At 34.0% G+C, this 27,881-nt stretch overlaps 3 protein-coding genes across 4 annotated transcripts; 1 reads left to right on the forward strand and 2 right to left on the reverse strand.

Annotated features, from left to right (window-relative positions):
- The first annotated feature begins 4,777 nt into the window (after window positions 1-4,777).
- LOC125062176 (protein obstructor-E-like) lies at window positions 4,778-19,042 on the forward strand. The gene is made up of 6 exons (XM_047667876.1): window positions 4,778-4,802; window positions 15,511-15,605; window positions 15,790-15,903; window positions 16,421-16,520; window positions 17,609-17,705; window positions 18,275-19,042. The coding sequence occupies exons 1-6, from the start codon at window positions 4,796-4,798 to the stop codon at window positions 18,444-18,446; spliced, it is 585 nt and encodes a 194-aa protein (XP_047523832.1). The 5' UTR covers window positions 4,778-4,795; the 3' UTR covers window positions 18,447-19,042.
- On the reverse strand, window positions 8,930-15,365 carry LOC125062172. 2 transcript variants are annotated; one of them, XM_047667870.1, is made up of 3 exons: window positions 14,713-15,365; window positions 13,898-14,580; window positions 8,930-9,691 (listed from the first exon to the last, which is right to left on the reverse strand). In XM_047667870.1, the coding sequence occupies exons 1-3, from the start codon at window positions 15,162-15,164 to the stop codon at window positions 9,624-9,626; spliced, it is 1,203 nt and encodes a 400-aa protein (XP_047523826.1). In that variant the 5' UTR covers window positions 15,165-15,365; the 3' UTR covers window positions 8,930-9,623. The 2 variants fall into 2 exon arrangements, with proteins under 2 accessions (XP_047523826.1, XP_047523825.1); XM_047667869.1 differs by having other exon boundaries at window positions 13,898-15,365.
- On the reverse strand, window positions 19,043-27,590 carry LOC125062174 (aldo-keto reductase AKR2E4-like). Its single transcript, XM_047667874.1, has 9 exons — window positions 27,461-27,590; window positions 26,662-26,760; window positions 24,740-24,810; window positions 23,410-23,509; window positions 22,247-22,357; window positions 21,187-21,357; window positions 20,472-20,669; window positions 20,177-20,285; window positions 19,043-19,387 (listed from the first exon to the last, which is right to left on the reverse strand). The coding sequence occupies exons 1-9, from the start codon at window positions 27,512-27,514 to the stop codon at window positions 19,269-19,271; spliced, it is 1,032 nt and encodes a 343-aa protein (XP_047523830.1). The 5' UTR covers window positions 27,515-27,590; the 3' UTR covers window positions 19,043-19,268.
- Window positions 27,591-27,881: the final 291 nt, after the last annotated feature.

Raw genomic sequence — 27,881 nt, forward strand, 5'->3', positions numbered from 1 at the left:
GATACCGCAGTTGTCTGCCTATGCAGGTTACGATGTTCTCGCTACAACCTTTAGCTCTGCGTCCTATGTATCTGTTTCAAGAGGCAAGAAGGTGATCAGCCTTTGACTGATTGGGTCTAATGAAGGTGTAACGATGTTCTCGCTACAACCTGTTAGGTTTGGGTCCTATTATGCATCAGTTTCTCAATAGGCAAGTAAGTATTATTGGGAAAACGCCAATTCAGGCCGAGCTACGCTCGCCAAAACAGCCCGAGTTGAGCTGTAAAGGCACTTAAGGCTAACAGCGAGATTCCAGTAAATAGATTAAAGGCAGTTGACACAACCGCCACCGAACTTAACTCGTGTCTGAACACTTTCTGAAGTTATACTTCTTTAGAGACAAAATTGTTCACAACATGAGTTTCATTATAATAATATTTATAGATTTCACAAGTTATTTATAAGACAACTTTATTTTGAAAATTGGGTCAATCCAAACTAGCATTGTAGTCATTAGAAGTATCCAAAATTAAACTAAGACCGCTTCGATAGGAAGACGCTAGACAAGGCTGGATTCAGTGGAGGGCTCCGAGGGACAGCTTCGGGGCCTCCACAAAACAGAAGCCCACTATAGAGACTTCGAAAATATGTTTTAAATTCCGACTCGTAAATACTAGTACACAAACCTTCCATAACCTTTGTACAAACATAACATCGGTATATTATTATTATATTGATCTGTATTTATATTTATAAATGATTGTTAGATACTAATAGAATCTACTTGATAATTCATTAATTAAAAACTGTTCTGAATTTTTTTTAATTTTATTTGGGGCCAGCCTCCACTCCTTTGTTTCTCCTCCGGACCTTTAATCCTGACGCTAGAAGACTTTCTCAGTCGTATTCTTCATTGTTGAAAGTCCTGCTTGTAATCACAAATCACAAATACAAATAAATTTATCGATGGAGTAATTTTCGTTATGATAATGAAATAATTCAAAAGAAGATGCCGACAGCAGGTTATTGGCAGTAATAAAATAATAATAATTAACTGATTCAACTTTTTATGAAGCTGATAGGCTAGTTATTGGTCTTTGTTAATTCAGTCTTTTTGTTGTTTTTGGTATAAAAAATTTAGCTGACAGAGAACTTTCCTTCACATGTCACCACCATCACTAGTATGTTATACCCTGAAACGCGCTATCGAAGTAATTCCCGTTGGGTATATATCTATCTCCAAATTTCGTATCAATAAGTGATTGGTCGAGAAACCGGAGGAGGAGCAGCCCTTCTTCCTCGTCACCACTATCATGTGGAACATGGTGCAATGGTTGCAGCTCCTTACAAACGTTGTGTAAAACAAAAAACTTGGCGATTAAAATGAGTGGCGGAGAGTTTATTGCCAGTTCTCTTCCGTTCTACGCCCTTGATTTGAGAACTGGCAGTAAATGTAAAATTAGAAGCATTTCATATATTTCTTTTTGGACGTTCATAAGTGTACATTGTTCCTATATGAAGAAATGATTTTGAATTTTATCCTACGCGCCTAAAACGCGCTGTTAACGTAACCAGCTGAGCAGCAAGCACATTTACATTGTTCAGATTGCATTTGAACCTTGACCAACTGACACGGTTCTTTAATAGCTGAAGATGCATTACACCAACAGCTCACAAGAGTTATTTGAAATATATGTATTTTTGAAAATATACCAACTGCTGACACGGCTCTCCACTTATTCCAAATTATAACAGCTGAAAATGCGATCGACAAAGAAAAATATATGTGTGAATGTTCAGATTAATACCTGAATACGAAATTTCGTATTTAAATTAAGTATTTCGTATCGACGTTCCGTAACTGAGCGTTTTTAAAGGCAGCTTTTGGCACCACCACTATGTGGAACCAGCTGCCCACTATTTCCGAACCAATTCGACTTAGGGTTCTTCAACAAAAGAGCGTATCGATTCTTAAAAGGCCCGCATCGCACTCGCGAGCCCTCTGGCATTCAGTGTCCATGGGCGGCGGTATCACTTAACATCAGGTGAGCCACCTGCCCATTTGCTGTTCTATATAAAAAAGGCGTAAGTTTGAAGATCTTTAAATAATAAATCAGATTTTAATAAAGCTGTCTTATTCATTTCTCACTTCCTCCAAAGTGGGGAAGACTTGAGCCCTTATCGTGGTGAGCCCAAAGGCTTTGAAAACTCACCACACTAAACCACTGATCCTAACAGGGCTCCGTCTACTTAGGTCTCTTGGTGCAAACATCTTGGTACATCTGTAGGGCTTAAGTATAGAATATCTTTCAGGCCGCTAGTTAAACTGCGCTATTTAAAAGGCTAGGCGGTAAATTAGGCTTATTAATCTAGTTGGCTGCGACATATATTCCTTTCGTGTCTCAATCTAATGCCCTTAAACGCTTTTTAATAAGGGTAAAGAACATGGAATGAACTCTAAGGTAAGTAACCGACAAACGTTACGAAACGTTATCATAATGATAAATCAATATAATTTATTGTTCTAATCATTCCTTCCTTATACACAACATATTGTTCTTTATATATCTATAATTTGCTATGTTTACACACTGTTACAGCAAAATATATTAATTATTATTAAAAAAAAATCAGATTCTCATCATTTTTAAATCTAATAGGCAAGTAGGTGATTAGCTTTCGGTGCGTGACACATGCCGTCGACTTTTTGGGTCTAAGTCCAGTCCTGTCGATGTTATTCTTCACCGTTCGAGCGAATGTTAAATGCGCAGACAGTTCATTGGTGAATAGCCAGGGATCGAACTTACGACCTCAGTATGAGAGTTGCACGCTGAAGCCACTAGGCCAACACTGCTCATATATATTTAGACATATTATATATGAACTGCTACCAAATTATACAATTATAATATACCTACATACCCTGACATATCAGGGAAAGATAGGATTATCAGGAAATGTTCTGATCGAGTTAATTGTTGCTTTGGTTATGTGAGCTAAGATAAAATTTAAAAAAAAACTGTTTAAAAGCAATTTTTTTTACGAATTTTTAATTATTTTAATTATAACTATGTAGGTGCAGGTGAGGGGTACCGGGTTCGATTCCCGGTTCGAGAACAATTTTCATTTAATTTAAAATTTGTTCTCGGCCTTTGGGAGGGTTGTGCGGTACCGGGCGAGTGCTTAAACCGTACATGGAGGACATGGTCGAATTTCTAAGGCAAAAAGCACGAATTATAAAAATCTTATACTTGACGCTGGCTAATGCACAAACCGTGCCAGAGGCATTAAAAAAAAAAACTTTGTACGTTGTAAAAACTGTATATTTGATTGTTATGATTACTAATAAAATGTATTTATTATTAAAACAACATTGTATAATTATTTTACAATTTTAATCCCCACTTCAAGACAATAAAGGTGCATTTGGTGCACAGAGATTTTGTTAAGCGTGGTGGTAACACCAAAGTTACGTCCTGAAAGAGGCTTTAATATCGATTATTCTTTTGCAAGTCAAAGACTTATAAATAAAATAGGTTTTATTAAAATATTTACTGAAATAAATAAACACTGTTTCCTGTTGGAATTCCAACCAGCTCTGGTCTCACCTTATTTTAAAGCCAGGAACCGTACAAATAAAACTAAAACAAAAGGACACTATTGATACAGGGAGCGTTCAAGTATTACGTAACGTATTTTGTGGGGGGGGGGGGGGTCCTTTTGTAAAACGTTACGATGCGGGGCGGGGATTAAATTACGCGTTATTGTTAATATTTTTATCGACTTACACCACATAATAGTAACTAAAGAGTCACTAGGTGGTCAAAAAACGTTTTACTATACTTGGGTACAGTACTGTACTTGGGTACTGAAAAACGTTACGGCGAGTCACATTGGGGGGGGGGGTCCAATAATCTCCAAAAATTGCGTTACGTAATACTTGAACGCTCCCAGTCACGACTAATAAAAAAAGTTTCGTACTTTGTCCCAAAGATACGTGATTTTTCGCTTATTTATACAGAAAATATCGTTTTTAGTATCACAAAATAATACTAATTCTTAATACATTTTAATACATTTAATACTGCGCTTGCAGAGAGGTTCCTTCGCATTGTGCCGCTAAATGGCGGTCTAAACTAAACGATTTAAATAAACATACATTTCAATAGATTCATCTCCAATTCAAGTCTTCTAAATACTGGGTGGCGCAAAAATACTGGCACTAAAGAAAATTTGTTTATTTTTTTTATATTTCATGTCATTTTGTTGTTGAAAATTGTGTAGTGAACAACATGCAAAATACACTGAAAATAAACATGGACCGTTTTACTCCCCAAGAACGTGGAATAATCGTGTCAATGTTCTTACGGAATAATTCATCAGTGATAAAAACACAACGTGAATTTCGTCGACGATTTCCCCACCGTTTGTTTCACGACAGTTGCCGTCGCCTCGTTGATGTTTCTGGACACTACATCTTCGCGCACAGCATCGATATTTTCAGGTGAACGGCCTGTTCTTGGTCTCCCAGACTTAGGTCTATCCAATGTTGAGCCAGTTGCTTCAAGGCGACGGTGGCGCTACCTTTTTAGGTCAGGGGTTCAGATATCAGTTTCTGTTTCATGATTGACGAACCTACGACCTCAGACATGAGAGTCGTACGTTGACGTACCAACACAGCTTTGAATAGAATTTTATTGAACCATTAAAAAGTACAGTGCGTACGCAAAAATCTTATCAATTGATAAGGGTTTTAATCTTTATATAAATGAAAAAAATTATGAATTATAATAAGATCAAACACGTTAGTGCTAAAATGATTGGTAAGTGAGTTGATATATTATGTCTGATCTGAACGGATTAAAATATTTTGTGTTATTATGGCGAATTTGTATCTATATATTTTGAAAATTGTACTTACTGTGTTTCGTTAATAATTTCCTAGTAATTTCTTCCTAAAACCTATCATTAAGTTTCTTAAGGGAACAATGCAATTTTTTTAAGTAAAAAATTGGATTGTTATGATGATATTGTAATGTTAAATAGGAATTTTATGATTACAAAGGCTTTGCGCATAAATTTAGGGAAACACTAGTTCACAGAGAAACACTAGTTAAATGTCCTGTGGGGATTTTATACAAGTTATATTTCTTTAGGCGCGTTATGAAAAATTAACAGAATGAAGTTGCCCACGGAAGATGCTACGGCATTGGCCATAATTTAAAAACAACACAACAATCGAATTTATGTTACACTTAATGTAAGAGAATAATAATAAATATTTATTTATTAAATTTTTCAAAAACTATTTTTAATAATGCCAAAGAAGTATAACTTCTTACGCGCGTACATAAGTACACGCACCCTTTTTTTCCTTAATAACACAATAAAATTTATATTAAGCCCAGAACCCTAATATATATTTTAGTTAATAATTTGAAGCGTAAAACAAATAGCAATTATCGCACACTTGAAGCCAAAATGAGATAAGTTTTTCCCACACTCATAAATTGTAATATAACATTCTCATTTCTGCTTATGTCCAATAGGTCGACTACTATATTCTTTATATGTAACAGTAGTGTAACTTAGGTAGGTCAATGACCCCTTCAATATGTAATTTTTTTTAAGTTATACTTCTTTAGGCGCGTTATGAAAAATTGATGTGAGTGAAATTTTACGATGCGCGCGCATCGTGACACAAAATTAACAGAATGAAGTTGCCCACGGAAGATGCTACGGCATTGGACATAATTTAAAAACAACATTCGAATAATAATATAATTTATGTTACACTTAATGTAAGAGAATAATAATAAATATTTATTTATTTAATTTTTCAAATGTAAACTGAACTTTATTGACTATAATGACTCCTTTTCCAGTCTTTGATTATTTAATTGTAATTAATTGCATGCAATCAAAAACTATTTTAATAATGCCAAAGAAGTATAACTTCTTACACGCTACCTTTTTATTTTTTTATAAAGAGCTTCACGCAGAGAATAAGTCAAGTTAGATTTTTGTTACGCAACTAGGGATTTCGAGTTCATCGGTGTTGCTATACCAAAAATTTCGTAACATCGATGTTAACTCACGACCAATGCATCTTACGAAACAAATTAGGTTTATTAAAATTTTGAACGCGTATTGATTCTATGCCCATTGCCCAGGTCGTTCTTCGTGCGTCTCGCTCGCTCTTTCTCTCACACTTCGTCACTACTCTTTATCAACAAAGGAATTTGTTAAAAGGTTCTTCTTTATCAACATTACTTTTCATTCAGACAGTTGATAAAAAATGTCGGAATATGCAATAATTTGTTCTGTTTTATAAATTTTGAACCATTTCACTGTATTTTATTTCTTTGTCAATTATTAATCCAAAAATCATCGATGTTTTCGATAAATATCGAACATCGATGTTGGGCTTTCGATTATGACATCGATGTCAATATCGATGTTTTTCTTCGATCATCCCTAGTAGCAACCCCACTACCCTAGTTTTATGTTATAAGCTCTTGTTTTAAACGATTAAAGCCACTCGCCTCTATTTCCTCCTAAATAAAAGGAGTCACACGTCCCTTGAGATAGTACATAGGCTGTATCCGACCATGCATGATCTACGCTAGCATAGTTCGCACATTGTGTCTTCCATATCACCAGTTACAGGTGCTCTGGACCGTTGGAGCTCCCTACCATAGCCCAATAGATGAAGTTAGCGTCAGTGCGTCAAGCATCAATTACTACCCCTTCCCGACAAAAAAGGTCCGTAGGAGGCCCCGACATGTCAAAACAGCCTGAGCTGAACTGTAAAGACCTAGCCAAGAGCGAGATTCATACCAATATAACTCGTGACTATACTGAAATACTCTACGAACAAAATAACAGCTATTTTATGCTAATTGAATGTATTAGTGATGCATATTTGAAATTCCCTCTCACACCGAGTGTACAACAAAAACTTTAGGGGTTTTTAATCGATATTTAGGGGTTGTTGTCCTAGGAACATTCAGTAGGAGTTCAGATCACCGAGTCCTCGCGTGCGCAAACTTCACACAGCAAAAGTTTTAGACTATTACATGAAAACTACTTGACAGATGGAAATGAAACTTTACAATAATATAGCTCATATATTAAACTAACATATAAAGTGTAATTTGTAAAGATATTGAATAAATTGACCAAAATATATTAGAGTAAAAATGTCGGCAAGAAGTTACGCGAATATAATGTATAGTGCAAATTTAGGTCTTAAATACGTCTATATATATAAAAATTTCTAAAACCGCATATACCTAACTGTTATGTGTGAGACATCATCGCTATTAAAGTAATTCCAAACTCAATAATTTACCATCGTAAAATTCAAAATAATACAGATCTAGAATCGTTTTTGCTAAATATATTTGCGTTAAGATAGAGAAACATAAATACTCATGTTTTGCTTTAATTAACCAATGATAAAAGCTTTTATTCTAATAAAACGCATTATTATCATATTAGGATTATTCTACACTAATTACTACAAATTTCAAAATTCACCAAAGATAATTAATTTAATAGAATTCTTATTTAAATTGTTAATCCACTTTAGCGCGGTAGTCTGTGTTTTGGCGCTATTGAGCTTTGTCCAATTATAAATAATATAGAAAATCTGTGGCGTCGGTTCTAGCCTGGTAACATAGGTTTTGGCGCCATTATTTTGTGTTTGAATTAAGAATTTTATTCTTCATCTGATTGAATTGAATTGAAAATAATTGAATTAAAATATCATCATACCAAAATTTAAAAATATAATCACGTGTCAAGTATCATAACAGACCAAATATAATATCAATTAGTTGAATTCCTTTGGAAGGCATATAAAGAAGGCAAATCTCGAAATTTCGATTGTTTTGTTATTATTCTTGATATAACAGAGAATGTAAAATAGATACGACGAGGGCAATGACTAAGTTTATTATACAATAAATTAAAAATGCTATCAGTATTTTATGACATAAAAACAACAATTTTCTTTTTGTACAATTGGAATTATTAGTCAAAAGTATTTGCTTTATCAAAATAGCGTATCACAATGTATTTGACATATTATTATTACCTGATGCCTGGCGTATTATTGTTATTTTATTTATACCATTCTACTCAGTCCATTAGTAGCAAAGACATAATTGTTCAAATTGAACCCAGTTCCTGAGATTCGTTCAACATTATTTATTATTTATGTAGTCCCATTTTTGGAGTTATTTTACGTCTCAGGGGCGGATGGGATGGGATAACGAATCTCGATCTGACTTACCATTTTCGACCGCGCGTTAAAACGTTTATGACGTCATCGTAGGGAATTGTAGCGACAGATAAGTCGCTAGTCTATTTTTTTAAGAACAATAGCTGTTTTAGTCGATTAACGATATTTTAAAAACTATTTACTATCATACCTATACATTTAAAAAAAAATCTGGCTTGAAAATTCACATTACAGATTAATTTCAATTTCCCGCCAAAACTCTCCTCGAGTCAAGATGGCGTCGTACACTGGCGCGTATGACGTACACACACACAAATAAGAATTCACATCACTCACAATGACACTTTATTTTTTGTACTGACAAAATACTTTGTCAGTACAAGTATTAGTAAAATGACAGGATTTAACTTTGAGCGTGTTTTCCAAAGTTTAATGAAAACCGTACAATGAAAGAGTGTAGTGACAATATTAATATGATTTAGCTGTGACAGACTCAAGCAATTTAATTTTTATAGAAATATTGTTTATGGCAGATATATATTATTTCTGCCAAATCTACGTACGAATTGTCTAAGCATTAGCCAGCCAGTTTATTTAACGCGCTAATTAAGTTAGTTGGCTGCGACATAAAGACAAAATAGTGCAATGAAAGACTAAGACGTGGAAGTATGGGGCTTTTAAAACTAATAGATAAATAAAAAGAAAATAATATCATCTATTTATTCATAAATTACAAATAAGATTTAAATTTCATTATAGCATAGATTAAAATTAAACATCGACATGCATTTCACTGCGCTGCGCATGCACTAACTTGTAAAAAACGATTTGACACTTAGCGAGTTCTGATTTTAAAGGTGATTTAGAATTTCTACATTTTAGTCTATACTTCAGACTTAGCGCGAACTACCCGCACACCTCGCTAAACTTATTATAGATAACAATGTTTGCTCTTACTGTATCTTTTTTAAATGCCAAAACCAAATTTTCATTTTTAATAGACTACTGGCAAGTGAAATGGAAGTTAATGTTGCCAGTTGTGTGATTTTCTCAAAAACAAAAAAGTGTTATAGTGCATTATATAAATACCGTAGGGAAGATTTAAGAAAAAAAGTGGAACGTTTGAATAAGAATAACATGTGAAATTAAATGAAGTATAATCACCAATCAATCAGGCCATAAAAAAAGTGCGAACTATGAGTCTCAAATGTCAAATTTTTACACATAATGTTATGATCATACTTAATGTTAAGTGTCAAATTTAAATATACAGCGCAATGAGGTTACAAAATACAATAATTATAAGATACTCCAATTAATTAATTTACATTTAAACACTTAAAATAGAGAACGGTGATGAATTTTTACGCAGACAATTTATATTAAGTCATTATTATTAACTAACGAATTTAACATCAATACACTCGTCTCCTTCCAAATCCAATTCGTCAGGTGTCATTGAACCTGTAAATAAAAATTCTTACATAAGTTGAAGAAAAGCCTCAAAACTAACAAACGGATTTTGATACAGTTTCATGTAAATTAACTGAAATGTAACGATTATTATTGAAAAGCGAAATGTTTCTATAAGATCCTTATATAAAATTAAGTAGGTCGATATTAAATTCAAAATCACCATCAAACAGCTGATCATAATCCACCATTTTGTCTGTATTGACAAGACTGGCGGTGTCCAAGGCAACTAATTCAGACGTAGGATAGAAACACAGTTCTTATGGGTGTAAAGGCAAACTTTCTGCGACTCAAATTGCCGTTTGGCAGCGTGGTCTCTCTTACGCATTGCAAAGCGAAGAAGAGAGAGCGAGACAGACGGATGTTCCCCCAGTGTATCTTAACTACGAGAGCAAAAGTCGGTTAAATTTAGATAAACCCAACGCGGTGAATATTTAAATACAAACTCAAAATAATAAAAATTAATATAGGTAAACAAACGAACGTCAACAGAAAAGATGTTAAATTGATTCTAAATTTACATTTACTATTAATTCGCAAATCAAGGGCGTAGAAGCAAGAAGAACTGGCAAGAAACTTTCCGCCACTCTTTTTAATTACCAAGTTTTGAGTCATACAAATTGTTTGAACTGAAGCAAATCAATCCCAAGGATTAGGATCATTTAAATAATCATCACTGTTTAATTTGAGACGCATTATTTGTTTTGATAATTCATCGGAACAGTTTATCTAATGATTGGCATCAGATATCAATTATAAACCCTTTTATGTCGATAGAAATCATTTTTATCGTGATTTTATCAGTCCCGGATTCGCTCGGACAATTATTGTGAACCTTGAAACAGAACTGAAAGGTTTAGATTTAGCTGTTTAGTGAAAACACTTATTATGCAACATAGTATGTATATATGTGACCCGAAAATAAATCTAAACCTACCTCGCGAACCATTCTATATATTGGTGATGACTGTATAAAAATCCGCGCAAAAAACGTCCAAAGTTTTAGATAAAAATTCACTTATATCGCCAATCAATAATTAAAGGGTATTAGTTTAATCGGTAATGTTAAGTGCTTTTTATTGTTATTTTAATCAAAACAATTAAAAGTTTTTTTTTAATCAGATTTACACGGAATTTGTTATAACCGAAATATATGATAGCTAACTTGTAAATAATTGTATACTTGATCTATTACGGTTTCCAAAGATTCCATATGATATAGGTGGGCAACACTGAAAATGTTTAGAACTGGCCAGTTAGGAACATTGCTTATGAATACTTTTTTTTTAATTTCAATTTTAGAACTCTTTGGTAACCTAATGTACTATATTGCATTCCTTTGTCATTTGTTTTTATTAATTGGCGGCAAATCCAAAACTCTTGTTACACGTGAAAATAAACCTAACGCGAGAAAATTTTCGGTCAATGATTTATTATGAGTTTCGTTGTGTGCTTATTCAACAACTATGATAGGCTGCGATTAGCATTTCTTAATGAAGCCCCATCTCCTGTTACTATTTACAATTGGTTTAACGAGTTTAAGCGTGGACGTAGCAATCTCAATGATGATCCGCGTGAGGGACGTCCTTAGAAGAATAGAAGATAGCAGTGCTATGCGACGCATGATAGAGGAAGATAAGAGAGTGACCTATCAGCAGATACGGGCAAGCCTAAGCATTGGTTCATACTACTCGACTCATTGACATGAGTAGTGAGTACAAAAAATATTACATGAATATTTAGGCGTCAGGAAGCTTTGTACCAGATGGATTCCCCATACTTTAACCTACGACCAGAAACACCTTCGCATGGACTGGTGTCGTCAAATGTTAGATAAGTTCAACAGCGGTGACTCAAATGCTGTATGATACAATTCGAGGTATTCGCTTTACGAGCCCTGACGATGCTGTGAAAGCGTACGAAAATGCCATAGAAGAGAAAAAGGAAGAATGGGCCCACTGCCATGCCTCCCAATATGTGTATGAATGATGTCGGCACCCGCCACCCACTAATGCCGCTATAAGATAGTGAGATAGCATAAATTGAGATGCATAAGTGTACAAATTGTACCTTGATGAATAAATGACTTTTGAATTGAATTGAATCATGATGGGACTCTCAACCTCAATACAGCTGGACAGTTATCTAGATTGGATTATTATTACACCAAATCACTAGTCATTATCGAGGTAAAGACCAACACCAGAATTGTTCAATTGAAAATACCCATTTGAAGTTTCAAAGTCAAAGATCATTTATTCATATCGGTAACACAATGTATACTTATGAACGTCAAAAAAGAAATATATAAAAATTGCTTTTAACTTTATATTTATTGCCAGTTCTCAAATCAAGGGCGTAGAACGAAATGTTCCACGTGACATCTTAAGTAATAAATAATAAAGTAAATTAAAAACAAGTCTAGTTAGTCCAGTGGTTAGTACCCCTGACTGCGAATCCATGGGTCCCGGGTTCGATCCCTGGCTGGGACAAACATCGATGTGATGAGCATTTGGTGTTGTGCTTAGGTTTTGGGTGTTTAAATATGTATTTTTATGTCTATCTATCTATAATATGTATGTACATCCGTTGCCTAGTACCCATATTACAAGCTTCTCCAGCTTAGCATGGGACTAGGTCAATTGGTGTGAATTGTCCAATCAAACAAAAAAAAAATTTTAAAAACTTTGCTAGTATATAGACCGTAATCTTGATTGGATTACCTATACTAAATATCTAGTCATGAACAGAGGAAAAAGGCTAGTCGCACACCAGAATTGTTCAGTTGGGAATACCCATTAAAACCAGGTGGTTGTTCCTACAAGGCCAGATAATAAACTGTGGGTCGCCCCTTCTACTGATCTCACCAGCATAACTATTATGTACTCACTCCTAAAGCAATACTAACAGAGAACTATGATATCTCTTAGCATTGGTCACAACCGAAATTTTTTATCATAAAAACCTATAGCTGGAAATATATTATATCAGTCCTTCCATATTCTGTCACCAAATTCCGAGAAGTCTACTAATTGAAGTTATACTTCTTTAGACGCGTTATGAAAAATTTATGAGAGTGAAATTTTACGATGCGCGCGCACCGTGACACAAAATTCAGTATGGGCGCCGAGCGTGCGCGAGCGAGATGGGAATAAGACAATCTACAAGTAAAAAGAAATAGAATATGCGTGACGTATGACCATAATGACATTTGTAGTACCTTTTAAACAAATAAAGCAGTTTTAATTATTTTTTCAAAGAAATTTAGCAATGCTTTTTCACAAAGACCTATTGTTACTTAGTTAAAAGGTTATGAAACATACCTAGTTATTAAATTACTAATATAATAAAATAATAATTATTGTTATTAATATTAATTAATAATTGAATAATATACTAAATATTAAATATTGTTAAATTATTAACGCTAAATATCTATTATTAATTATTTAATATTTAAAAAAAATAAAGAAAGCCAAAGAAGTATAACTTCTTACGGGCGTACATAAGTACAGGCACCATTTTTTTTTTTTGACATTTGCATTTACATTACTTTTTATAAAGTGACTAGCTGACCCGGCAAACTTTGTTTTGCCATGTATATTATTTCTAGGAAACATTTCTTTAGTTCAATAAAATTAACTATCTACTTTAATAAAAGATAGGGGTTGATCATAGAGGGGTGAAAATTATTGGTTGTATGTATTTTTGTATGCAAATTTAGTGGTGGACCAACCTTAACTTTTAGGGGGATGAAAAATAGATGATGGCTGATTCGCACACATAACCAATATTCACGAAAATCGGTCGAGTCATTTAGGAGGAGTTTAATTACAAACACCGTGACGCTAGAAATAGAAAAGGCTGATCTACCCTAAACTTATGATGTGGCATTAAAATACACCACCTATGGTGCTGTTAAAATAACTCTGGCCCATGATCAGAATTAATGATCTACACCAACACCAAACTTTCTTTTAATAGCGATATAAAGTAAGCATTATATGGCAAAACATTTTTTTGAACTAATCATTGTACATTGTCTGCAAATGCTAGACATAGGAAACCAGAGAACTGTATATAAAAAAAATGTTATGAATACAGCATTCTAATGGTGAAACAATTTTCAAATCCAGTAGTTTGGGGTAAATCATTATCATACATAAAAATAAATAACAGTATTGTTTGTAAAAATACCTGAAATAGCATCTCCATCAAAGACAAACTTTAGAGCATTAAGCGGCTTTTCAAAGTGCTCAGCACATTTCACCATAGCTTGTAGAAGTTTCTCTTCCTTTTGAACATATAATACCAATGGCTTCTTAATATTTTGACATTGAAATTTCAGTTTAAGTCCATTGCCCAATTCTTCATGGCTAAAACCATGGCTAATAATTGAGTCATCTAAAATTGGTGCGGATGGAATGAGGCCTCCTTCTATAAACTTTGTGATTTTATAATTAATCTTATCTGGTGTGTAATGAGGTTTTAAAATCCTATCATTATATAGAAACAAAAGTCTATCTCTTGTTACATTTTCTTTTTCAGCAAAGAATTCAAATATTTGCAAAATTTTCTGGAATTTACGTATAGTGAACCTGACAACTTCTGAACTACGCCAGTATACCTTTACTGATAGTTCTTCATTCTCATCTAACGGATCATAAACTTCTTGGGTCAGAGGCTTTGTATTAAACAGATGAACATTCTCTGATAAATCTTGATACTCAGCTGTGTTACCGACACTGTATGTTGGATATACAGTCTGAGATGTGGTGGTCTCAGATTGTATCTGTATGTTTTCCACATTTCTCGTTCCTCTCTTTCTCGTTTGTCGTGTATTACGAGAACAACTGCCTTGAACTCTTTGTGCTATAGACCTCCTCATAGGTGCCACATATAAATTATTATGTGAAAATTCTGTGTCACTGTCTTGGGTATGTTTAGAAAGCTTGGATTGACTTTTACTGCCTCTGCCCCTGCAACTGCCTTGAACTCTTTGTGCTATAGACCTCCTCTTAGATGCCACATTTAAAGTATTAGGTGAAAATTCTGTGCTACTGTTATGTTTAGAAAGCTTGGATTGACTTTTACTGCCTCTGCCCCCTTTAGCCTCTTTACCTTTTTTCTTGAAAGTTAAAGATCTACTTAGAAAGTTAGTTAAAGTTTCCTTCATCTTTTGAGCTCTAGATTGTCGCATCGACTGTATAATTCGGTCTTCAAATGACTCGTTTTCTAATAGAGAATCATCCAACAAACTTATCTTGGTTTCAACATTAGGTTTTGAGCTTGAGGTGTTACTGGTGTTCACTGCGGTACTGCAACACGCTTCTGAATCTGGTTGCACAGAATCTTTCAGTAAATTCGCTGAATCGATTTTGTCTTCGCTGTATTTATTTTTTAGATATTGTAACCTTTTCGTGGTGTTACCGTAATAGTCGTCTTCGGAATCAGATGAAAACATAATAACTTATTGAAATAAAAATTAATAAACTAATTAGGGAAATTATAACACTTTCTATACAAATTCACGAACAATTAAAAATTAGTTATTACATACACACAATCCAAACGTATTTTAGATTTTTGTGATCACCAGTTTCAAAATTTCAAACGTTGTTAATGTTAAAAAATTATTCATTTTTCAACTGTCATGTATTTTCACACAGATAATATAAATTCAGAATGTAATCCACTGACAATTATAGATTAAAATCAATATGTAGAAAGTTTGCTACTTTCCCTAAAAATTAGTGGCCATTTTTGAGAAAGTGAAAAATTTAACTAAAATTAACATATCGTTCTTGCAGGAAGTATTAGTCTCCTGTTCGCGTTGATGGGAAGTACTTTCGGGTACTTTCACGGTGTAGATCCCAATACACTAAAATGCGACCCAACTGGCCAGGTAAGATCTTTTTTTAATTATTCCATAAATTAATATGGTACTAAATACAGAGCTAATAATACAATATTTTAAATTTTATAACCTATATTAGAGCAATGGCGTTACTGTCAGCTGCTATACTTTACATATAAAATTATATTTTTGTTGATTTAGTTGATTGCAGTAAACAAATTTATTTTTTCAGATCCATCTACTCCTGCCACACTTTACGGATTGTAACAAATTCTATATGTGCGCCCACGGTTCTGAGGTTGAATTACCTTGCCCTCCAAATACCATATTCGACTTTCCAGTTCAGGTAAACAAAATATTTTTATCTAAAACTACTGTTACAGGTGTTTTTCTGGAGCCATGGCTTCTGATAATTAATTAAATAACTGTAACAAGGAACGTGGCATTATATATTGTCTATTTATTAGCTGTGGTAGTAAATACTTTGAAACGTTCTCTAACCATAGATTTTCAATGATTGATTGCTCTCGCACTGCGAAGTACAGACCACAGATCTACGTTACAACTCAGGGTACGTCATGTTCTAGTTGTCGAAAAAGTGCTCGACCAGAAGGCTATTTTTTGTATCTATTATTGACATATGTATTTTTGTATGTTTAATATTTTCTAGTCAACATGTTTGAGAAGTCTGTTGAAGGTTAACGTTTATGAAGATTATACAAAAAAATAACAGTCTATTTAACTTTATTTATAATGTGTCAAATAACATTACTTTCAGTCCATCCCCTACCACGACCGCTATAATTGAAATGTTAATTTCAGTAAACAACTTCGTGGTTAAATAATTAAATATCATTTTATAGACTTGCAATTGGCCATGGGCAACAAAATGCTGGCTCAGGAATGGCACTGACGACATTATTGAAGGTTCTGGTGAAGACGAATTTGTCCCACCAAAAGAAGGTAAGTTTAAAATATTTTTTAATAAAGTTTTAGTTCCATGTCAAAACAGTCTCTACAAAAAATTAAATATCCCTACCGTGTTGATGTCCAAGGAAAATTATTCAGAATTTTTGGAAACAAACACCGACCACACCATACAATACGCAAACCTACGCTACGTCAAGTTCCTAAAGTGCGTTTTCCAATTACAGAGCATTATGCGACTCAGTGCCGCACAATGCCGCATAATGCTGAAGCTTAATTGGAACGTGAATTAGTTTTCAAATGCATCAGCAGAGTGCGCTAAGTCAGTGTTGAAAAAAAAAATGTTCTGAATAGAGTTAGCAACCTCATTAATGTATAAATAATGTGGTTAACAATAATAATTGGTTGAAAACTTTTACGCTTATTTTAATAATCAAATTATTTCATTAACATTTTTTTTACTGAATTAAGAGAAAACCTTTAAAGAATATAAGGTTTTAACCAGCTAAATTAACACAGTACAGTAAAGTATAATATAGTTTCATGTAAGAAGTTTACATCATTTACGTTTTCAGCAATTTTTAAAAAATTATTTCTAAAAAAATTATATACTTTTTCAAAACCATTGCAATGTTTACAAGAGTATAATCCTGTAAAATAAATTTGTTTACAGATCCGAATTTTAAAATAAAATTGTAATCATATTTTAAATGTGAAATATAAAAAAAGTAACTATATTTAGTACTTATATTTTTTTTAGCAGTTTGAAATAACTTTAATTATTTTCAAAATTTACGTCGAAACAAATTTTTCAACAATAAATAATATTTACTAACGAAAATTTCGATAAATGCCAACTTAAAGAAAAACACTGGTCAATTTTATGTCACTGTGTTGGTATTTATTACGAGAAGCACGCGAGAGCATTCGTTTTGGGAGTGCTCAATTGTGCGAAGCGTTGCTGTAGTTGGAACATTCAACGTAGAGCATTATGCCGCAAAATGCGCTCTAGTGCTGTAATTGGAAAACGCACTATAATCATTAATATGTCAAATGGAAGAGACTAGCCCACGGCACAGGCAATTTCACTTTTAACGAAACATTGTTTCTGTCTTTCTTTTCAGTTGAAATCGAAATTAAGCCAGCTTCAACGGAAACGATGATGTCTGGACGTCTTGACTGCCACAATCTTGATACAGCTTCACGAAGAGTTGGATTCAAGTACGAACAACTTAATAAATACTTATATTATATATATATACTAAAGACTATCAAATTCTAAACTCTATATATCCCATAACAAGCAGTGTTGGCCTAGGGGCTTCAGCGTGCGACTCTCATCCCTGAGGTCTTAGGTTCCATCCTCAGCTATGCACCGGTGGACTTTCTTTCTATGTACGCATTAGTGTTAAATGCGTACATAGTACACTACACTCGTACGAAGGAAAAACATCGTGAGGAAACCGGCTTGCCTTAGACCCAACACCACAGCGTGTGTCACAGGCTGATCACCTACTTGCCTATTAGATTGAGACAGATACTGAAATCTGAGGCCCAGACCTAAAATGTTTGTAGTGCCACTGATTTATTTTATTTATTTATTCCCTATAGCATAGCAAAGCTTTTGAATTTTACATTGACATTTGACACTTGACATCCAACGTCAAATTTGTCAGTAAGCACACAATGATTAAGTCGTCTTTCTTTCTTTTATCTGGAACTTAACTTTTTTATTATCAGCCAGTAATGTGCAATAAATTTTCCCAACATATATTAATTTGAAATTACAGGGGTGACTGTCAAAGATACTGGAGCTGTACAGCTGGTTCACCCCATGCTTACTACTGTTCTGATGGTCTCTTTTTCAATGAAGAAAAGCAGGAATGTGACTTTGAAGCTAACTCCAAGTGTATTGACGAAAATGTTGACGAACTACACACAGAATTTATTGAATACAACTAAAAAATATATCCTTTGCTAGTTCCTAATGAAATTGATTTGACAGCTAAATATGTGATCAGGTTTAAGGAATTTTTAAATTTCTAATTCTTATGTTATTCATAAATTCAAGATGCTGTAACTCCTATATAACCACTTTTATCTTGTCATAGACAATATGAAACTATAAATCAATTTTACACTAGGAACTGGTTTAAACTGATAAATAAATTTTGGAAAGTTTTGAAAATATGTAATCTGTCAATTTTGTTATTTGTTTAAAACATAGAATTTCTAAAGAATCTTGGTAAAAGCTATTTTGGTCCAAACTTTTTGTTACTGAAGTATCTGTTAAAGGGAAAATAAATAATTTGAGGTAGCAACATTATTCATAAACAATAGATCCTAAACATTTTACGCAACTGTCTACCGACAAGTACAGATTGGATACAACTAGTTCATTGTCAAAATTCAAAACTTTCCGCGTAATTCACAGCCAAAAACAAAATATTTGCGTGTTAGTCGACAATACGGTGGCTAATATTTATAATAATACTGGTATTCGAATCGTTGCCATGTTGACAGTATTATTTTAATATTAAAGCAATAAAACAACTCAAGTATTTTTTCACTTTATTATACCCAATTCCAACACGTTTCCTGTCATTACAATTGTTATTTCTAAATCATTTACTAATAAAAATGTGGAAAGAATAAGATCCTCAAGAAATGTCGTATATAAATATGGAATAAGGAATCCCATAGAAAAATGTAACTAAATTAATTTAATTAATTTTAAACTTCTACAGATAAAGACCGTCTCTGAATAGACAAATCAATCTAAATTCATTTAGGTTTTGGTTTAAATAAATCATTATCTGGATTCTCTTTCCTTTCAAAAGGATAATAAGGATGTTCTTGCCAAAAACTAGGCCACACAACGCGATAGTTTTTATTGAATTGACCTGAAAAAAAAAAAAATATATATATATTTAAAAAAAAAATAGTAGAGTAGTTTATGCAACTGTTATATAAAAAAGTTATTAAAACATGAGTGTAGTTTTTCAAAATAAGATTACACGAGTTTTTTAATACCTAATTATATGCAGTTGCATACACCACTTTATTTAATCTCGTGACTATAATATGTTCCAACTCATAAAGTCTTGGTAACATTGTCGTACGCTGTTCTTGATTTTTCTGGCAAAAGACGTGCGTCGAGTTAAATTTTTGTCAAATTATTTCATCGGTATCGTCAGTGTTACTAAAGTTTTATCCAACAAAATATAACTCAAATTCGTATGTACGAAATAGCGCCAATGGAATAAGTCTGTTATTGGTCGAGTGTAGCTTAATACACGAAATCGATTTAAATTAAAAGCGGTAGGAGACATAATTGGCCGATATGCTGTTACTATATTTATAAAAATAATTTTTTTTTACCTACCTTATGCCCTAAAACTGGACTTTAAAGACAAACTGCATGGAAAGGACCAAGGGGAAGAAGGAGAGGAGGGCGCATCTAAGAAGGTGGATAGAAGATGTAGAAGCGTTGGCAGGAAGCAGCGTACGGAGAGAGAAAGCTATAGACAGAGATATTTGGAAAAAGCTGGAGGTGGCCTTTGCCCGTGAAGGGGTTCCGATCAATGGTGAAGGAAATTAGGATATCGAGGAAAAAGTTTATTTAACATTTGTAACGGAAATAAACGGGATTCATTTACAAGAAAATCACATTTGTTTTTTTAAATACTCACTCAAAGTAATCATATCCGGTTCGGTAAGTTCAAAATCAAATATGTCGATATTTTCTTCGATTTTCTCTTTACGCACTGACTTTGGTATGGGCGAAATACCTCGTTGTACCTATAATTAAATTTTATTATGATGATTGATGATTTATATAATTATATTAGTTTCGCTGAAAGACCTGGCTGTATGGACTAAAGTCCTTTGCCTTTTCAATTCCATTTCCAGGGATAAATTAATATCATCATAAGCTGAAAGGTTCAAATGTCATACATTATTTAAATAAAACATGTGTTGCCATACCAAATATCGTAGGGCAATTTGGGGTACTTTTTTCTTATATTTCTTGGCCAGTTCCACCATTGTTGCGTCATCAATCCTGGGAGGAGGCGGTACACCAGTCTTGTCGAATAGCGAACCAAATGGCGTGTACGCCATTAAAGTGATATTTTCTCTTTTTGTAAATTCCTGGAGTTTATTTTGGGCTAAATTTAGGTTCACCTGAAACGTTTACACGGTATTTTAGAGTTGAGAGAATCGTAATTAAGATAAACAATCTGGAAAGTTCTTTTCTTTTGATACAGTGTATCTGTGAAGTCATATAAATATCATCTGACGTTCCAAGAAACGCAATTTGAGGCTCTAGAACTGTAAAGAGATAAGAATAAGAAAGATTTAATTGCATTGAAGGCTCCAAAACTACAGGATTTGAAACATTCTTTCACAATTATTAGAACCCTAAATCCCTGATGAACATGGGCATAGAGAGACAATTAAATTAATTGAATTAATAAATCTTTTTAAATTGTATATATGTCAGAGATAGTGTATAAGAGAACACGTTGTCATTTGTTTTATTAGAATGGCAACACCACGCAGTATCTGACATCTTACAGATTGTAAATTGTCAACTTATGAAAGTCAATGTCAGCGGCTCTCTGATTAACTACGCAAACGCTTTGAATCTGCGACATATATTTGTAATAGTTAAGGAAATATATAGTTTTTTTATACCGACCTCAACCTGCAGAACAGCTGGTCGTATCTCACAGTTCGATAATAAACGCTCCATCTGGCTTATGTTGAAGTTAGAAACACCTATGGACTTGGCGAGGCCGAGGCGTTTCGCCTCCTCCATGCCCTTCCAAGTGTCTAAATAGTCTATGATATCAAAGCCACTGTGGTCGGGCTGAAACAAAAACGGTTACAGATCGCAGTTCACTTTCTTTAGCGATAATGTGTCTCATGCAATAGATAGATGTATGCTGTGTTAGAGGCTTTTGTAAAACTATTCAAGAGCTACATTTCCACAATACATTATATTCGTGTAACACTTATAGTATTCGCAGTGCATGCCAGAATATCTCGCGAAATGGAGAATTTAATTGCAGCAATATGTTTTTTTTTATGGCTCTGGCACGATTTGTGCATTAGCCAGCGTCAAGTATAGGATTTTTTATAATTCGTGCTTGTCTTTAGAAATACGACCGTGTCCTCCATGTACGGTTTAGGCACTCGCCCGGTACCGCACAACCCTCCCAAAGGCCGAGAACAAATTTAAATTAAATTAAAACTTGCTCTCGAACCGGGAATCGAACCCGGTACCCCTCACCTAGCTGCCACTTAATAAGACCGCTAGGCTACGAGGCCCCTAGCAATATCTTTATAAATGTGTTTTAAAAGTTTGCTTTGTCTTTGAATGTCTATTGGGTGGTGGTGTCACTTAACATCAGGTGAGCCAGTATTCCCCATGTTCTTTACGAAAAAAAGACAGTATTTTTAAATAAATATACTTCTATATCTCCTGAAAGGCAGGAACAAAACGAGAAATTCTTCGATTGTATACTTTTTAAGTTTAAGTTTTAATTGTCGATACGTTTTATAAAGATGACGTCACAACGACATCGGAATGATAGTACCAACAAAGGATGGTATGGCTGTTCCTCCAACCTAAAGGTTCCTCTCTCTACCAGTGATAGCACAGACCAGTAGGAAATGTCGAGATGTATACCTATATGCTCAGTGGGCAATGCGTCATCGTCATACGGTACAATTAATTTAGTGAAAAATTTACTTACCTTCAATGCAACTGGATTGTGTATCAGATACAAATCGACATACGAAGTGTTCAGACGTTTCAGGGAACCTCGTAAGGATTGTAGAACATCTCTTTGTTCATTCAAACCGAGCTGCAAATAATTTAAATTAATAATTTTGTCTACATTCCAACGTTTCTTTCGTCAGCAGTGATTACTCATTTTCAAGGTATAGACTGTGAAGTTAGCCCTTGCCTCTACAATCCAACTATTTCGTTGAATTTTTGAGCACAAAATTATACACAAACCATCCTGTTCGCAGCTTCCAAACAGTAACAGGGATAGACATGTATGGGTTGATAGTGGAAAGAGGGAAATACATTTTCTGCAATTTCGCTGCACTATGCGCAGACGTCGATTACTGGTTAGGCGGCGCACTAGCTGTTTTACTCTAGAATATGGAAGTTTGCTTCTCCGAATGTACAATGATAAGTGAGAGGGGAAAGTGATAGGCAAATTATTGCAGAAAACAGTTCTATGTGTAAAACATTAATAACCCCTCATTCAGAAACCTTTTGATTTCTATGATAGCAAAAAAAAAATTTGGTTCCCAAATTCCAAAATCTGCCAATCTAGGCTCCAGCTTACTCAGCCTGCTGGAAAATCCGCCACTGGTCGTGGATACTTGGATAATATACATAATGGGGTATATATGTTAACGTAAAATTGTAAACACCGTTAGATTGTAATCTATCTCGCGAGATTATAAACTGTCGAAAGATTGTGAACCTCAGCTTACTGCTTACAATTTAACGTATTATTATTCGGTAGATTGTACTACACTAACTTAGTTATCATTCAAACTTTTTTGGTCAATTACAGATTAATTTTACTTTCCAACAACAACTACCGAATAATAAACCGTTAAATTGTAAGCAGTTCGTTGAGTTTCACAATCTTTCGACAGTTTATAATCTCGCGAGATAGATTACAATCTAACGGTGTTTACAATTTTACGGTGACATATATAATAGTTCAAAAGCAGCAGAACAGTCTTCATCTAGAGGCTTGATTGACTCTCATCCCAGACCAAAGGAATTGTCAGAAACATCTCAAAATCGATAAAAGGTTGATCATCTGTCTATATAAAAATATTATGAATAGAGAAAAAGGAAGAATTCAATCTTTACCAATAAAAAGATTACCTTAGTAACAATGAAGACCTGTTCCCTGGGTACATTCGATTTGAGGATCCCTTTACCAACTTGTTCTTCATTATGATAGGCGGAGGCTGTGTCTATCATTCTAAAACAAAAGATTTTTATTATAGAACAGGAGGCGCACGTGATGCTAAGTGATACCGCCCATGGACACTCAAAGGCAGGCTCACTAGTGAGTTGCTGGTTAATCCTAAGTCAAATTGGTTCAGAAATACTGAAGTATTTCTGGTTCCACATACTGGTGGTGCCTTAAAGATGCTCAGTCAGAAGGGACTTAGAGGTGATAGAGGTGGAATTTCGTATAGACCTTTTTTTATAGACTTTAACTGCCAGAGACTTTATTGTAAGCGGCCTTCCCATGCTAGCTACCTTTGTTTTTGGAAATTAAATCGTGATTTTAAATTTACGATTATACACAATTTTTTACAGACTAAAAGAGGTAAATTAATCGAACTAACAAACAGTTTTGCAACAATATTTAAACTTTGTGGCAAAACGAGACGCTAGAACCGTGATACCCACACTCTTTCAATGACATGATTGTACGCGTTCCGGTCCGGTGGTGGAGGCTGGTTATCTGTCACTCAGGTCTCCTGTTACAGAGACCAGTCTCTCACATACACTTCCTAATGTTATAATCTTAGTTTAATCATAAAAACCTTATGTATGTGAGAGAAGAAAAATAAAGATTATTATTACTCTAAATCCGACATAAACTCGCTCGCCCATTGTTGCGACATTGCGCAAGTTTTATATCAGGCGCTTTTTCTAATTATAATTGTAAGGTGTGACGACGTGCGCCATCACTTCCTTTTGTACTTGACCAGCGAAAGGTCATATAAAGAAATTAAACAAGTTTATACAAGACTAAAGAGTTTCATTTACCGGCCCAGTCATTCACTAAAGAATAAAAACTCATAATCTACACTATTATTATAAAGAGAGAAAGATTTCCGTCTTTCCTTTTATTTGTTTATACATGAATTGAAATGTATTTGACAAATCAATAATAATTATTAAATACATTTAACTAAGTAATATCTAATTCGGCTGTGCTGTGTGATGGTGTGAAAATGAGGGTATGTGGGGTGAGCTCATGATACAAGTTTAGTGCTATGGATATTCCTTAATACTTAAGCATATTCCACGATAGTTTAAACAAGTCAAGAGTTAAATAGTGGTGGTTCAGCTTGGTTGAATGAATCAGGTTACAGTAAGAGATGTTGACGAAAACCTAATAGAAGTACCAAGTAGAGTGTACCACTAAAATGCCGTAATTGCCAGGCGTTTGCCTCACGCCCCATAAAAATATTACCTATATCCAGCATTAAGAGCCCAAGTCACAGGTCTCTCCACTTCTTCATCTCCTACTTGTTTTTGTCCGTTCTGAAATAAACGCATGAAAGGTTTTTAAATGTGTTAGTGTTTTGTATTTTTATTATTGATTTGGCATTCTGATAAGGATTCTGATAGTTTATTGTTTATCAGAATGCCAAATCGTAAAATGACTTGTGCGCGAATGACTGAAGTGGCGCGACCGCTGCTGCGAAAGCCGCTGTGTGAGTTCGAAAAGTGAGTTACAGAATCGCAAGGCTGATGTCAAGTGAAAGTACCCGCCGCCCATGGACGCTCGCAATGCCAGAGAAATAAATAATGTTGGACATAAAGAATTACTATAGGAACAATGAGAGAGGTTCAAACTCAAACTCAAACTCAAAATATCTTTATTCAAGTGGGTAACCAAGTACACTTTTGAATTGTCAAGTTAAATTAATTGTAAATTATTTAGTGATAATTCTCTAATTTCGCTTGGGAGTTTGTTGTAAAAACGAATACAATTTCCATATAAGGAGTGGTTTATCTTTTTGAGCCTGGTCGCCTGGTCGGTTTATGTTTATACGGCAACAAAAAACAATTGAGGCTGTTAAAAATGTTTAAAAGTCAAAAATCTAAACAATAATTGTCTTATCGTTATAAAAAACCACAGCGTAATGATATATAATCTGTTAGACCAGTGCAGATTGCCTTTAAAATAAATAAAAAGTGAAATAAATAATAGTAGGATGAAACCTATTGGAAAGGGAGGATAATATGATCAAAATTAAAGGAAAAATAAATTACGGTCGATCCGAGTTCGGGAAGTGGGAGGGGGAGGGGGTGAGTTTTTAAGGGTGAAAAATTGTTTATCTTGATTTCCGGCAAAACTACAAGTCCTATGGAAAAAAGTTCAATGGCAAAGTTGTAGGTCATAAAAAGATCTACAACTTTTGTTTTTGCAATTTTTTCACATAAACTCAAAATTTAGGTGAAAAATTCAAAAAACCAAGTTTTTGGTTTTTTATTTATATCTTTTTCAAAAAAAAATTTTCTTCGAAATTTGGTGAAAACTTACCCAACTTACATGGACAAAATATTATGTCCCAAATATACTGTAATTTATTTGATTAAAAATATTTATTTTTTCGCCTCATTTTAAAATAATATCAAAAAAGCACCCTAATTTTCAATCGAAAATTCTGACGTCAAAATTTCAGCTTTTTTCAAAAAGTTTGGGGGCTTTCAGTTCGTTGAAATCTCTACTTTCCTATGGTAAAAAAATATATATATTTTACCATAGTAAATCTTCTCAGAAAATGCAAAAAATCGTATGCAGTACCTAACGCCCAGACCCGTCATCCCCTTCCTTACATATCTATGAAATACGAAAATTTTAGCCCATCTAAAGGCTAATTTTTTTTTCTAATGGGTTTCATCCTACTGTAATTTTTTTTGGTTTCAAAAATTATCGACCCTGGTCTATGTGGCAAATGTGGCGAAAAAATTTAAGTCAAAATTTATAAAATTAATCTGTTTCTTCATAGAGTAAGCACACAGGCATAGACGAAAGTATTTAAGTATTTTATTATGTATGTTTATTTTAATTTAATTATGAAAATATATTTTAGAAAGGTACCGATATACATGTATGACATGAGAACGTAAGAAGGCCAACTAGATCCAGGAAACTTCCTCAACAGCAGCAATATCGCAGCACACAACAACTCTTTGTGAAGTCGCATAGCTCCGCCAAGCGTAATATACAATATATTTACATAATTATGTAAGAATAAAGAATATAATAATGGCAAATAACAGCAAGGATTCGCAAAACTCGGCTAAAGATCTCCATGGAGTCATTAATCATCACAGTTTTATTGTTAATCTGTTAATAGGACCACGAGAGACAGATGTACTTACTTCGTCAAAGCCAAGAAACGTTCCCAATCCAATAGCAGGCATTAAATTTCCATCATTCAAAGGTATCCTTGGCGCTTTCCCGCCATCAGTGTCGCATCTCTGTAAAGAAACATTAGAATTCTGAAACTTTGCACCTTTCTAGAGACATTTTTTCTCGCGTTTTTGATTGGTTTTTGGTTTCCAAACTATTAAATGCTAATTTGGTATTATATTTTTCCAATCAAAAATAAACGAATGGCGCTACAACCTTTAAGTCTGGGCCTAAGATTATATATCTGTTTCATGATTGACAATCTAATAGGCAAGTTGGTGATCAGCATGGGCCTGACACACGCCAGTGTCGGGTCTAAGGCAAGCCGGTTTCCTCACGATGTTTTCCTTCGTACGAGCGAGTGTTTAATGCGCATTAAAAGTCACAGCTGGGGTTTGAACCTCAGGGATGAGAGTCGCACGCTGAAGCCACTAGGCCAACACTGCTCTTTCGAATAAATATGATTTTATCGTCTAAATTCGTGAAAATTCATGATTTCTGTATAAAAACGAGGTTCATTTGAAAAGTGTTTTTATTTAACTGTAAGAATTACGAAATATCTTGACCCGCACTGGTGAGAGGACAGGATATCTAAATAGACCTATTAATTAGATTTATATAATTATGTCTTAGGGATATTTTTACGTTCGCTATGAGTTCACAGTAGCGATATAGTGTATAATATTTTATTTCGACATTATCCTATTGTTTTAGTACTGTAAGGATTGTGTATGTATTTTTGTTTTTAAATAATTTAAAAGTACTTACAATATAATTGAAATTCAATACAATCAGCAAGCAAGCAAGCACAGCAAGAAACATGTTCACTGTGCGAAGTATAGCGCAATACTAACATTGAACATATAATAGGGCTGTTACATTTGCTTCTATATTATATGTATTTCCAGTTCCGAACGTGGGTTTAATGCCCCACAGAGAGAGAGAGAGACAGGTGCCCCATGCCCCATTGCAGGGGTGCAATTTGAATTTTTTAGGAATTTAATTTCAGTTTTGAAAATTTACAATTTCCTAGTTATACAAAGCCTATCATTTAAGTTTCTTAATATTTTTTTTAAATTATTGGGCTTAGATGGGGCTTGGCACAAAGGTTGGGAAACACAGCTCTCCTAATATTTTTTTCGTGATCATATATCTAACTAATGTAGAGGACGTCAGAGTAATCCAGGCT

The sequence above is a fragment of the Pieris napi genome, chromosome Z (genome assembly GCF_905475465.1).
Source record: "Pieris napi chromosome Z, ilPieNapi1.2, whole genome shotgun sequence".
Taxonomy (NCBI): domain Eukaryota; kingdom Metazoa; phylum Arthropoda; class Insecta; order Lepidoptera; family Pieridae; genus Pieris; species Pieris napi.